Genomic DNA, 14,165 nt, shown 5'->3' with positions numbered 1-14,165 from the left:
TATTTTAAAGCAGGGGTACCTAATCTACAGGTCACATCCATGTATCTGTCACTATGATCTTTCTAACCTGAAATGTCCATAGAAATAATTGTGGTTTAGCATCAGTTCCAATGGATTAAAGTGTCCTGGTATAACAGCAACAGATTTCTATTTTTTAGGACAGAAAACTTATATCCTTATATCTTAATAATAAACTTAAAATTGCAGACATTAAAAGAAAATAAAGGACATACAGTATTTATTAAAAATTGATGCATGGTTGGCTGAAGTCAATTTCTTGAGTCAAACTTTCCACGTGTGTAATGGTTTGGTTGACAAATTTAATTTTAATCAAAATGTGTGAGCGGGTTCTACATAATGGGAAAACAATGACATCACTATTTATTTTTAATTCCCAGTGACAAATATTACCAACATCCCTTTCCTTTATGTAGGATAGTCTTGTCTGGAGGCCGGAGTCACAACCCTCCATATCAATAAAGCTCGTGGTGCTGTGTAACAAGAAAGCAGGTCTTTGGAGGGTGAGCAATTCTAAGGCTAGTGTCACATGAAAACAAGAGATGCAGTCAGTGTCAGAAGACTAGGAACCTACATATATTATTGTGAGTAGAGAACTAAAAGAATAAATACTGCTATGGCAATATAAAGGGATTCCCAGATAACCACCCCTGCTTTATCTGATCGATAACAGAAACCCTTGCCCTGTGAGGGAAAAAAATATAATAATTTTTCACCCCTCAGGCCTTCCTCCATAGACATCGCAGTGGAAATTGAAATTATAGTAGCAATGTAGATCTGTTTAAATATAAATACTTTTAAATTGAGTCTAGAGTGCAAACATTCCCTAGTTCAGAGGCCACCTAGAAAGCAAGGTGCATAAAATGTGACATAAGACATTGTTAAGCAAGTGGCTCTTGCCGGTAGCACAATACCTGATGTCTTGCGTGCGAATTCCTTCTTCCCCGACTAGAAGCATTATTAGGAATACAGGACGGAAAAAGAGGTATAGAATAAATGACTGAAGACCCAAGATGGAATTTAGAAATTTGACTAATTTCATTGTATAACATTTCTTGAGAAACAGAGAAGATGGAATAATAACCTTGATCAGTGACGTGTACCAACCTAACTAGATAAATCTTCTGCACAAAATGATCTTTTGACTCCAGTGAACTCTGTTTTAGCAAATACTGTTTTCTGCATGAACAGCAAAGGCATTACCAGGATTTCACATTATGAACCATTGTTAGTTGTGAACACTTTATACTTTGTATGTCTGGTTGAAGGTCAGTTCATTGACACCAGCCACTAGGGGTTACCATTTCCTTGTCCCCGCCCCTTCATGTGTCAAATTACCTTTCATGGAGAAATACAAAAAAATTAAAGGTTGGGGCTTAGTTTGTGCCTATGGAATACACAGAGGGGTGACGGTGTCTATGTTGATCACAGTGATTTTGTAAAGTCTTGCATACTGTATGGCCTATCAAAGAAATATACTCACCCCCAATAAAGTACCACTATAGGTAAATATGAAGTCAGTCAGTTGTTCTGAAGGATAAACTGACTACATGGACAATTAATATGTAAACATGTAATTATTAGCTTCAGGGAATGAGCCGTGGTACATTTGCTGTCACTTGCCATGAGAATACAAACTAGACAGTTTCAGTTCAATGAACCAGAGTCATTGCTGGATAGGAATGAATAACAGGAAGACTTTTGAGGAAATGTTTCCTGCACTAAATATTTCACTAACAGAATTCACTGCATAAATGTCACTGTACCACGCAACAAGAATAATGTACATATTACTGGGGAAGAGGTTACTCTTCCATCTCTCTGTAGACTCAGGAAGGATATTGATCAGAAGGGAAATGACAGCCCACCACAATGTAGAATGTAGTGACGTTCCTCAGCTGCAATGAGGCCACGTCCATTACATAGGAAGCAAAAGGTGCAGGTTAGCCCTCAGCATTACAAGTGCCAGTACCTGGATGAAGGACTCCAGATCCCCGTTAAACAACTTAGTAATAAAGTGAGATAGGGGTCTGGGCTTCCTTTGTCTTTGAGGTTTAGGGGGTACATTTGGAGGCCTGGGAAAGGGAACACGAGCAAATAAGTGACAGTCCTAAATCCTGATAAATAATTCAGATATTTCACATGACACACAACAGAGGCATAGCACAGAGCATAGCGTATTACAAGTATTCTTGCCTGGGATTCGTTGCATCATTTTGGGCAATGAACTACAGTAGCCTCAGCACACAGAATAGCAGCCTGCATTTGTGTACATTACTTATAATACATATAGATCTGTCACATGGAGGATGTAATCCTGAAGTCTCCCCATTCCCCACAGTAACACCAACAACAAATAAAACAACAGACAATCAAATGGGGGGAAAAAAAACTAACACACCAGATGTGTAACATATGCACATTTTGATTGAAGTAACTATGCAAATAATGTAGCGGATACAGATTACACTTAGTATTTGTGACAACTGGCTGATACAATCATAGTTTGGAGGAAAAGTAAACCACAGAGTTTTTTCAGCCATCCATTTCCTGTAGCACTACAATTTTATATTAAATGTAGAAAACATTAGTGGTCTATTAGATATTAGGCCATTTATGAACTGATGGATATAGGCCTGGGCGATAAAGATATCCCACGATAATGATATTAAGACATGTATCTCAATAATTATATACATTCACAAGACAGATATACAACTAGATACAGTGGTGGATTTTACCTAGCAAAATCCACCAGCCACAGGGAATGCCTAGCAATGGCAGTAACTTCCCATTGGAAGCACTCCATACTAATAACAGGCAGACAGGCAGTCCCAGGGGGAGGTGTTCTCAGACAGCGTGCTTCCCATGGAAATCCACTATTCTGCTATTAAGGCAGCCTTTTCTGTCTTCTAGGGGCCGCAACTCATGCAGTACCTAGTAGCCAGCCTGTTTTCTAGCATGGTCTGATTTAAGCCATGCCCCCAAATGATATGAACTTAAGCCACGCCCCCATTGACATCAGCCGTCAAACACCGGGAGGGCAGGGAGCAGGGAAGAGGAGATCATGATGCAGATCCACCAGCTAGGTCTTCCAGTCAATTGATCTATATTAAAAAGGTTGACAATGTCTAGATAGACACCACATGGTAGACAGTCAATAGGTAGACAGGGATGAAAAGGTTGACAGGGACAAAAAGGTCGACAGAGATGAAGATAGACAGGTACACAAGGTCGACTATTTTTTTTTGTTTTTGTTTTCCACTTACCAGAGGGTTAGGCACTAGGAGGGGCGGTTAGGTGCACATTAGAGTTAGAAAATAAAGCAAAAAACCCCATGTGTCGACCATGTTTGGTCCAACCTTTTGTAACGTTCTATCTTCATTCATGTCGACCTTTTGTCCCTGTCTACCATGTGGGGTCTATCTAGACCAGTGGTTCTCAAACTCGGTCCTCAGGACCCCACACAGTTCACATTTTGCAGGTCACCCAGCAGCTGCACAGGTGTATTAATTACTCACTGACACATTTTAAAAGATCCACATGTGGAGCTAATATCTCACTTGTGATTCTGTGAGGAGTCCTGGAAAACATGAACTGTTTGGGATCCTGAGGACCGAGTTTGAGAACCTGTAATCTAGACAGTCTATCTTTTTCATGTAGATCTTTTATACCAACCCCCCTCCCCCTTCACCAGACAGGTAATGAGCCGCTGCTGAACTAGAATACAGATGTCAGGTATTGTGTCCACCTTCACTCTAATCCTGAAGAAGATCCCTAGCTGGCCAAAACACTGGCTCGGCCTTTTTGTAGATTAAACCTCACTTTGATTGAAGACTTGTGAGTGTATGTATTTGTTTTATTTTACTAAGCAGATTTTATATCATACAAACATGACTGAGCTCTCCCCATCTCTCCAACGCAACCTGTATACCAAATTTCCTCTCCCCCCATCTCCTCTGCACACCTATCCTTAGCCTCAGTGTCTCCCACCATCCTCTTACCTCCATAAGTCATCTCTCCAGCTGCCCTTCGTTCTGCCGCTATCCCTCTTACTTGAAACTGAAATTCCTGGCTAAAGCAGCGTCCCAGCATCATATCAAGGGATGACTGATGCTAAAAATGTTTTTGTTTTTTTTAAACCCACGGCTCTGTTTAATTCAGTGATAAATAAAAGCTACATCAAATAGCCTTATAGACAATTTATTCCAGCTGTTTTACTAGAATACTGGTATAATGGCCATTCACAGAGGTTGCTCTAATTCACATATGCTCCTGTATGACAGTAGCTATATATAGCATCCCCCCCCCCCCCAAAAAAAACCCCAATTGAAATACACAATTGTGTTTTACTTTTCTCTTTTGCCCTACACATTGTTAAAGAATTGTATACACATATTAGCATCACTTACATATTAATCTCATTCACAAAATGAATAAAAAGAATAAAAAGAAACATGAAACTCTAAGTAAAATGAATCATTGAATAAAAATAGTGGAAAGTATTTATGTAATGCCCACACACAAAACCTTGATGCTCCACCTAGAGCATGGGTCTTCAACCTTTGGCCCTCCAGCTGCTGTGGAACTACAGATCCTAGGATGCCCTGCCACAGTTTTAGCATGCTGTTATATCAAACCGGTGGCAGGGCATGCTGGAATGTGTAGTTCCACAGCAGCTGGAGGGCCAAAGGTTGAAGACCCAAGACCTAGAGCATGGCAAGGTGCACACTTAGGACCTGATTATAAGTTGCATGCATTGCCAGTGTTCATATAGATAAGCCATTTTTTCCAACTGTGCAACATTTTCTGCAATCTCCTTCAGCGCATGCGTTACACAGAGTGTATGCACAAAGACGCTGGTGGGAAGGGAAAGTGGTGGGCGTTCATGGGCAGTGGCTAGAAATGCATGCAAAAATTGTCTGTCCCATTGGCATGAAATGGGAGTGATGCGGGCGTGTCAATGCAAGCGAGTCCATTCACAGACACACAGCCATAGGAGACCAGAGTCAGACAGAGAAGCTGCACCCGCCATATGGCTTGTACCCATGGTGCTAGTGTGCGGATGGTGGGGTCTAAAGAAACAACGATGGTATTACAGAGTGCAGGGACACTGAAAGTGGGCATCTCAGTCATTACACAGAATTTGCATATACTCGCAGCAGCAACAGACGCAAGAGTGAACGCAGCTGTGTCCATCTCAGAATCAGGTCCTTAATGGGATGAGGCACTGTGCATATGTATAAACGTCACAGTACCACACTACTATTTGAACTCATGACCTCATGGTTGTGAGACAGTAATGCTAACTATTACGCCAACCATGCTACATGGGTGTGTTTGAAGCCATTTTACATTAGATAAAGCCTAGAAATGAAATTCTCCACTGACATGGGCTGTGTAAGCGGTATTACAATTAAAAGAACAGAATGAGACTGATGACTGCCAGCTCATGGCTGGTGAAATAAGAAATGGAAACAGCCACTTTCCCTGCTATACAGCAAGGAATGCCCCCTCCTCTTCACCCCTTTATCTCATTTCACTCCTTCAATTCCTAACATTAGCTGGTTTGTAATGCCAGCTCTTCCACAAATGCTGCCAACTAGCTCATTAAATGTATGCACACTGGCAGTGACCTACAGTAGGTGCACTTGTTTAAGTGACGGATTGAGCGCTGCACCTCAGTGTTTTGTACTTCTCAATGACCAGAGGATCCCATTTTAAATACCAATTAATATAAACTAATGCAATCAATCAAATACAATTGTAAATGTCAACACCAATACTGATACTGAAATGATAGTACTGCTAGAAAACCAGGGATTGTTATTAACCATGAGAAATATAAACCAGCATTTAATAAATAAAGTTGGTTTCCCTTTTCTCAATTTTGTGGGAAGCCATAACCTTTAGCACATACAGTGAGATATTGTAGTGCTGTGAACCTAAACAGACAAAGGACTTACCTTGTAGTCATGTATTCTGCTCTATGGCCTAAAACAGAACCAAAAAAAAGTTTAGAAAAATGGTTTCTTATGTAGGTGTAAGATAATCTGTTACATAAGCAGAATAGGCATAGCGATTCATTGTCTTGTACCAGAGCTGTCCACCACGCATACCACAAAACCTTTCTATGGTACTCAGACTGCGGATATAAACACTTCAATACTGGATGTCAAAATATATTTTGCATTGGTTATCACAATCATAAAAAATTGGTCCAATCTACCATTAAATGTCGCCAGGGCAGCTAAGGGATACTTGTCGCCCAGAGACACTGACTGGCAGCAGTAAGAGGACTTATACCAATTCACCGGCAAGTCCAAATGAACTTCTGTGCGAGCATGACCCAGCTTTGGAAAATCATTATCCTTCAGTTAACTTCATAGTCATTAAATCATGCAGGTGAACTAAAAGGGAAATTAACTGGAAAACGTATTACATTATAACAGTAGTTTTCCTATAAGAATCTCCTGAGAGAATAAAACTGCAGTGGACAATGTAGTGGTTTATCTATCATGCATTCTTACTAACCAATTTCCTTATGACAAATCATATTTTGCTAAATCATTACAATAAGTGGCATATCTAGGATGGGACACGTGCACTGGGAGCCATTTTATATGGTAAATAAAATAATCAAAATTTCCACTTCTTATTTAGAAGCATCAGATGTATCCCACTTCCATAACTGTAGGAATGAGTCAGGTGATGGTGGGCTGAAGGGAAGAGTTTGCAGTTGAGAGATTGCTCACAAGAGAATTTCAAGTTTCTAGTGTGTGATCATGCATCAGCAAAAGAAGGAATGAACTAAAAGGTGAGGTACTGATAAGACGTGAGGGGCAAAGGCTCTGGGAGCATTGAAAGGTTTTTGGAAATGCTGGGCTTTGGAAAAAATAAGAGTTATGGTATAACATACCTTTGTTAACTCTTTTTCTTCGAGGTCCATGGGGTCCACAGCCATTACGTTGGGGTATGAATCCAGGTCACCAAACAGTTAACACAAACGAGCTCTCTGCTCCCAGGATGCACCGGGTTTCCTCCTCATATACCCCACCTCCTGCCTCAGGTAGCCAGTTCGTTACCAAGCTCAAGCAGGCAGAGACAAACAAAGGGTAAGAAAGAAAAGACCCATACTTACGAGTCCAGACTCTCAAGAGAAGAAACTACGGAAAACCTCCCCCAGAACTACAGGTGCGTCTGGGTGGGTGTCCTGTGGACCCCCATGGACCTCGAAGAAAAAGAGTTAACCATAACCATATATGTTATACCATAACTCTTATTTTCTTCTTCGGGGTCCACAGCCATTACGTTGGGGATATCCCAAAGCACTAACCCTACGGGCGGGGACGCTCCTGACTCTCGGAAAAGAGGAGAATCCTACGCCCGAAGGAGGCATCCTGAGAGGCAAAAGTGTCAAAGGCATAAAATTTGACAAAGGTATGAATGGAAGACAATGTGGCTGCTTTACATAATTGCTCAGGAGAAGCACCCCGGTGGGCCGCCCATGATGGACCTACCGCCCTAGTAGAATGTGCAGTCACTGAATCCGGCACACGCATACCAGCCTGTGTATAAGCCAATGAAATTGCCATGCGAACCCACCTGGCCAGTGTCTGTTTATTGGCTGGCCAGCCACGCTTATGACAACCATAAAGCACAAAAAGTGAATCGGTCTTCCTCCATTTGCTCGTGCGTTTAACATAAATTCTCAACGCACGGACCACATCCAGGGAAGCCTCACCTTGTGAGAGACTTGTGCCCTGAAATGCTGGAACTACTATTTCTTCATTAATATGAAATTTAGACACCACTTTCGGAAGGTAACCCTCCCTAGTACGTAGTACTGCTCTATCTTGATGAAATATCAAGAACGGCTCCCGGAAGAAAAGCGCAGCTAAATCCGACACTCTACGTGCAGATGCCATAGCAAGGAGGAATACCGTCCTTTGCTGTTAGCCACTTGATGTCTATTGAATTTAAAGGCTCGAACGGAGGAGCCTGTAAAACCTTCAGAACTAGAGTCAAGTCCCACGGAACAACCGGGGAAACGAAGGGAGGCTGAATCCTCAACACCCCCGGAAAAAAGGTCTTTATATCCGGTCTCAGAGCAATTTTATGTTGGAACCAGACTGAAAGAGCTGACACCTGTACCCTTAAAGAGGCCAGGCGTAGCCCTTTTTCCAGACCGCTTTGAAGAAAATACAGCACTCTGGATATCAGAAATTTATGTGGATCATACCCTTTCAGTTCACACCACTGAAAGAAAGTATGCCAAACCCTATAATATATACGGGCTGAGGATGGTTTCTGTGCCTTCAGCATTGTCCGTATAACAGACTTGGAAAACCCTTTTTCCCTCAAGACGGGAGGCCTCAAGAGCCATGCCGTCAAAGATAGCAGATGAAGATCCGGGTACCAGCAGGGACCCTGTAGCAACAGATCCGGTCTCAATGGCAGAGGCCATGGAGTGTCTATGGAGAGAGACCGTAGATCTGTGAACCAGTGCCATCTCGGCCATGCCGGAGCTATTAATAGGACGGTTCTGCCCTCGTGTTTGATCTTTCTGACCACTCTGGGCAGAAGAGCAAATGGGGGAAACAGATATACCAGCTTGTAACGCCACTTTACTGTCAGTGCGTCTACAAACTCGGCTCTTGGATCTCTTGTCCAGGATCCATACCTGGGAACCTTCTTGATGCCATCAGATCCATTTCTGGTAGACCCCACCTGTCCACAAGGTTCCGAAAAACCTGTGGATGTAGGGCCCATTCCCCTGCATTTATCTCTTGCCGACTGAGAAAATCAGCCTCCCAATTCAGGATTCCTGGAATGAACACGGCAGACATCGTGGGCAGATGAGTCTCTGCTCAAACCAGGATTCTTGATACCTCTGCCAAGGCGGCCCAACTCCTCATGCCCCCTTGATGATTTAGGCAGGCGACTGCGGTGCGATTGTCCGACTGTATCTGCACCGACCTGCCCTTTAAGATTTCCTGAGCCTGCACTAAAGCTTTGAATATAGTTCTTAGTTCCAGGATATTTATCGGTAGCCGGATTTCCGTCACTGACCACTTTCCTTGGAAAGTGTGTGACCCCGTCATCGCCCCCCAACCTTGAAGACTGGCGTCGGTTTTGGCTAATGTCCAATCCGACACCCAAAAGGGGCGACCCTGCCTGAGATGCTTTGTCTGCAACCAACAGGTCAGGGACAACCGTACCTCTGGAGAGAGATGCAGCAGCTGGGACCTGATCGTGCGATGAACCTTGTTCCAGCGAGACAGAATGAATTGCTGCAGTGATCTGGAGTGGAATTGAGCGTATTCCACCATCCTGAAGGTGGCCACCATCGACCCCAGGACCTGCATGGCTACTAGAACGGATATTTGCCTGTTGCGAAACAACCTGCGTATTCGTGATTGTAGAGCAAGGATCTTCTCCTCCGGCAGATATATTCTCTGCACCACGGAGTCCAATCTCGCTCCCAAATGACACATCTGTTGTACCGGACAGGGTGACGACTTTTGCCAGTTTATGATCCAGCCGTGACTGTATAGACATGCTACCGTCAGCCTCAAATGATCCTGTAACTGCTGTGGGGACTGCCCCAGCAACAGGAGGTCGTCCAAGTAAGGCAAAATTCTGACGCCTTGGCGCCTGAGGCATGCCATCATCACTGCCATCACCTTGGTGAATACCCGAGGGGCTGTGGACAGGCCAAACGGCAGGGCCTGGAACTGAAAATGTTCCTCCCCTACCGCAAAACGAAGACATTTTTGATGAGCCTGTGTGATTGGCATGTGAAGGTAGGCATCTTGTATGTCTAGGGACACCATATAGTCCCCTTGTTCCATTGCCAACACAATCGATCGTAATGTTTCCATCCTGAACCCGGGGGCTCGAACAAATTTGTTGAGCTCTCTCAGATTCAGAATAGGCCGGTATGACCCATTCGGTTTGTGAACCAAGAACAGATTGGAGTAAAACCCCTCTCGGAACTGGTTCTCTGGTACCGGAATCACTACTTCTGATGCTAGTAAGGCAAGAATAGCCTTCTGAAGGGCCAAAGCTCTTTCTGAACCCACCTGCGGGTTCAGAAAGAGCTTTGAGTCCTCCAAAACATCAGGGCGTACCCTCGGGAAACAACTCCCCGAACCCAGGCATCCTCCGTCGTGAGGTGCCAGGGCTCTGAGAACCGAAGTAGTCGCCCCCCCACCCTGGGATCCACCAGGGGGAGGCCCGTCCCATCAGGCCACTGGTTTATCCTGGACCCTAGATCCTGGACGTTTGTTCTGCCAGGGCTTCCTGGGTCTTGCCTTTCTTGGTGGAAATCTCGCTGAGGGCTGACCTTTGGCCTTGCCCTGCGACCGAAACCCCCGAAAGGACGCCCTCCTCAATTAAGACGAGGTTGCTGATGGCAAACCTGCCGTCTTTGAGGCTGCCATGGAGGATACAATTTTGTCCAGTTCTGGACCAAAGAGCACACCTCCTGTGAATGGAAGGAATTCTAGGGCCTTTTTGGACCCGACATCTGCCCTCCAATCCTTCAACCAGAGGATCCTACGTGCCACCACGGACCCAGCTGAAACCTTAGAGGAAAGGATCCCTGCATCCAAGGCGGCATCACCCAAATAAGAGGCCCCTTCTCTAATAAAGGAGATCATATCCAGTTGCTCCTTAGAGGCATCTGGTAAAGACTCCGTTAGAGTTTTGGCCCACTCCTCAATAGCTCTTGCTACCCAGGCAGTGGCCATAGCTGGGCGGGTGGCCGTTCCTGCCAGCGAAAAAATTGATTTGAGACAAGACTCCAGTCTCCTATCCGTGGTTTCCTTCAGCGAAACTGCTGGGATTAGTAAAGTGGTACGTTTAATCAGCTGTGCCACATGCGCATCAACTGATGGTGGATTCTCCCACTTGGCACAGTCCTCTGCTGGAAAAGGATATAGAAGCGCCATTCTTTTAGAAGAATGGCTTATCTTATCCGGACGGACCCAGGCTTCCTCCATAAGTTCTGAAAAATGTTCAGACTTTGGGAATTCTGCCTTAACCACTTTTTGGCACTTGAACAGGGGGGCTTTCCTAAGCGGAAGATCCCCTTCCGCGATATTTAACACCGATTTTACAGCCCTTATCAGAAAAGGCACATCGGCTACTGGGAAATGATCATCACCCTTCTCGGAGCTAGACTCCTGCGAAGAGTCCTGTGCCTGTTCCTCGGAGGAGGAGGCACTCGAGTACTCACCCATGTAAGGCGGTACATGACGCCTAGACTTAGGCTGCTTTGGCTTGACAGCCTGAGGCTGAAAAACCCCCGATGATGATACCATAACCTTACCAGCACCAGGGTCCATCCAAGGCGGCCACATCATGGGCATAGGATGCATCTGCTGAGGCAAACCCCAAACCGGTGGTACCGGGGCAGCCAGCCATTCCGCCACCTGAGCCATAACCTGTGAAAATGATGCCCAAGGAGGCTCAGCGCCTGAAACAGGCAAACTTAATTGATGTGGTGGCTGTCTGAAACAGTTCCCACAAAGCCCATTTTGTAGTAAGTCCTGTGGGGACAGACCTGCCTTGCAGGCTACACAGGATATCAGCAACGGGGCTCCCGCCACCTGACCCTCAGACTCCTTAGACATAACACTATGCCACTGGTTCTGAGTGTATATGTGCTGCTTTCTACTCTCAACCCACACACCCGTAGCAATGGAAGGGGAGAGACAGTGACAGTATACAGGAATTACCGTTCTTTTACAGAAGAAACAGTATCCATAAACAACAGTCACATGTCATGCATAAATACTCTGCGAGCCATATGCATATAAGCTCTCACTACCATAATCAGTCTCAGCTTAGGTAGGATAGAGCCCTGTAAAAACCTAGACAAGCAGTAGGCAAGGTATACAGGGAGACTGCCCAGCGTCCCTCTTGTAGGAGCAGCGTTCAGAGAGCAACTGACATACACTCTGGCTGCCCTATATGGAGGCTGGGAGGAGCAATCCACAATCAACTGTGCCAGAGGACTGAACTAGCGTGTGGATTGGGGGAGGGGCCGCCGGGGAAGCGTACCTCCCCTATGCTGCTTGGACCTGCCCGGTAAACTGACCTGGCCACCGCCACAAGCCCCGGCTGGTCAGGAACATCAAATCCCGGTGGTCTAGGCTAGGAGAACAAGCCGTATGCCTCCTGACTACAGCGCGCCTCCGGCCAGTCTCACCGCCGGAGGCCGGACCGCCACGTGGTCCCGGCATCAGCGGCCGCCGCGACCACCTGCTTACCTGTCATCCCCTTGATCCGGTTGTGGTGCAGGGCCAGAAAGCCCCAGGCCAAATCCCCTGCCAAGGACCTGCCGAGGCTAGCGGTGCGGCGCCGGAGGAGGTAGTTGCAGCGCGTGGCCGGTGCGCCTCCAATCAGGCGCGAGGCTGCTTCCAGGACAGCTCAGACCACCTGCTGAGATAGAGAGTAAAACTCTCTTTTTTTTTTGTTACTCGTCTGCAGGACTGCTTCAGCAGTCCCACTGTCTATGTGGTGAACACACCAAACAGGAAGAACTGGCTACCTGAGGCAGGAGGTGGGGTATATGAGGGGGAAACCCGGTGCATCCTGGGAGCAGAGAGCTCGTTTGTGTTAACTGTTTGGTGACCGGGATTCATACCCAACGTAATGGCTGTGGACCCCATGGACCCCGAAGAAGAAATAAGGGCTTAAGCTGTATATTCTTGCGATGTCACGATTAGATAAGGTCCGCCATTTGAACTATGGGCCTGATTCAGAGCCGTTCGCTATTTGCGGTCGTTCGTTCAAAAACAAGGGGTGGCTATTCAAATGATCCGTTCGCAAATTGTAGTCTGTTCACGCCTCTAAGTCTGAACGAGCGAGCAAAACATACGCTCGTTTATTTGTTAAAAACGCCCCCTGGCCGCTCGCATCCTACGTCATGTCCGCTATTTATTAGATTAATCGAGTACATCGACCAGCGTATGAACTGCTCGCTATTCTTGTGGTTGGTGTTTGCTACCACAAATTTGCGAGCAGTTCTGGCTATAAAATAACCCAGTGACGTGGTCAATGACGCTGCTGAATTAATTATGCACACCCATAATACGCCCGTTTTGACCTTTAAGCACGCCTGCGTTCGGATCTCCACTCCCCATTTTCAAGCACCTTCCCCTGTTACCACCCACATACGCCTCATTCTGTCACTCAAAATAGCAGGCACTCGCTATATAGCGTACAAACGATTTTAGGCCGCACTGACTGGTTCGCGCATGCGTACTAAAAACCGTACGCATGCGCAGATGTGCAAACATCGCTCGGAACGAGCGTACTGCCGCTAACGAGCGGCTCTGAATGAGGGCCTATGTACACTAGCAGTCAAAAGTGTTCGCACACCCCTATTAAACTTAATATTTCAATGTACTCTGAAATTAAAGCATAGAACGAAAGGAAATCACAGAATCATTTTACCAAAATTTTATCAAAATATTTGAGTCAAAGTAACCACTTTTTGCCAGGGGCGCCAAGAGGGGGGGGGGGTTACTAATTACCCGGGCTGGGGCTTGCTGAAGGAGCCAGGGTCAGATGGCACCCCTCTCCACCCTGTCAGTTGAGCAGCCTAGCAGCTGTCTCTTCTGGCTATGCACTGGGCTGAGGGGCTTACAGCACCCTATTCCAAGGCATTGAACGCCGCTTCGCGGGCTGCAATTATGTTTTTTTTTTCCCTTTCCTAAGGGGGCGAGGCCACACCCCTTCACCCGGGACTGGCTCGGCTCTTGACAGCCCTGCCTTTTGCAGATTTAACAGCTGAAAACATTTGTGGCATTCTTTATACAATGAAAATCAAATATGGTTCGGGAAGTTTTACCCAACACTACTGCAGAAGTTCCCACAAACATGTTACACTTGTAGGTTGGTTTGCTTTCACCCTTCTGTCCAGTGCTTGCCATTCCATGATTTTAAGACTACCATTCTATTCTTTTCTTTGCAGGTAGTTCCAACATAGCCTGGAGGTATGTTTGGGTCATTATCTTGCTGTAGGATGAACTCTTGACTAACTAGGCATAGACCTGAGGGTATTACATGATGCTGCTAAATACTGTGGTAGCCCTTTAGGATTAATGTGCCAGTCACTCTGTGCTAGTGTCTGA

At 45.6% G+C, this 14,165-nt stretch overlaps 1 protein-coding gene across 3 annotated transcripts in view; it reads right to left on the bottom strand.

The window, feature by feature from the left end:
• SRGAP1 (SLIT-ROBO Rho GTPase activating protein 1) overlaps positions 1-14,165 on the bottom strand; it is a 213,948-nt gene that overhangs the window by 49,052 nt on the left and 150,731 nt on the right. For 2 of the 3 annotated variants that reach the window (XM_088454598.1, XM_088454616.1), the window contains exons 11-12: positions 5,985-6,012; positions 1,991-2,093 (exon numbers count right to left, since the gene is read on the bottom strand). In XM_088454598.1, coding sequence (XP_088310724.1) covers positions 1,991-2,093; positions 5,985-6,012 — 131 coding nt within the window. Of the gene's footprint in view, positions 1-932; positions 967-1,990; positions 2,094-5,984; positions 6,013-14,165 lie in introns of all 3 variants that reach the window. The other variant, XM_088454606.1, reaches the window with a different exon arrangement.

Source organism: Taudactylus pleione, unplaced genomic scaffold (genome assembly GCF_031769625.1).
Source record: "Taudactylus pleione unplaced genomic scaffold, aTauple2 ptg000040l, whole genome shotgun sequence".
Lineage (NCBI taxonomy): Eukaryota > Metazoa > Chordata > Amphibia > Anura > Myobatrachidae > Taudactylus > Taudactylus pleione.
Note: the sequence above shows the minus strand (reverse complement) of the source record. Positions and strands in the feature narration are given on the sequence as shown.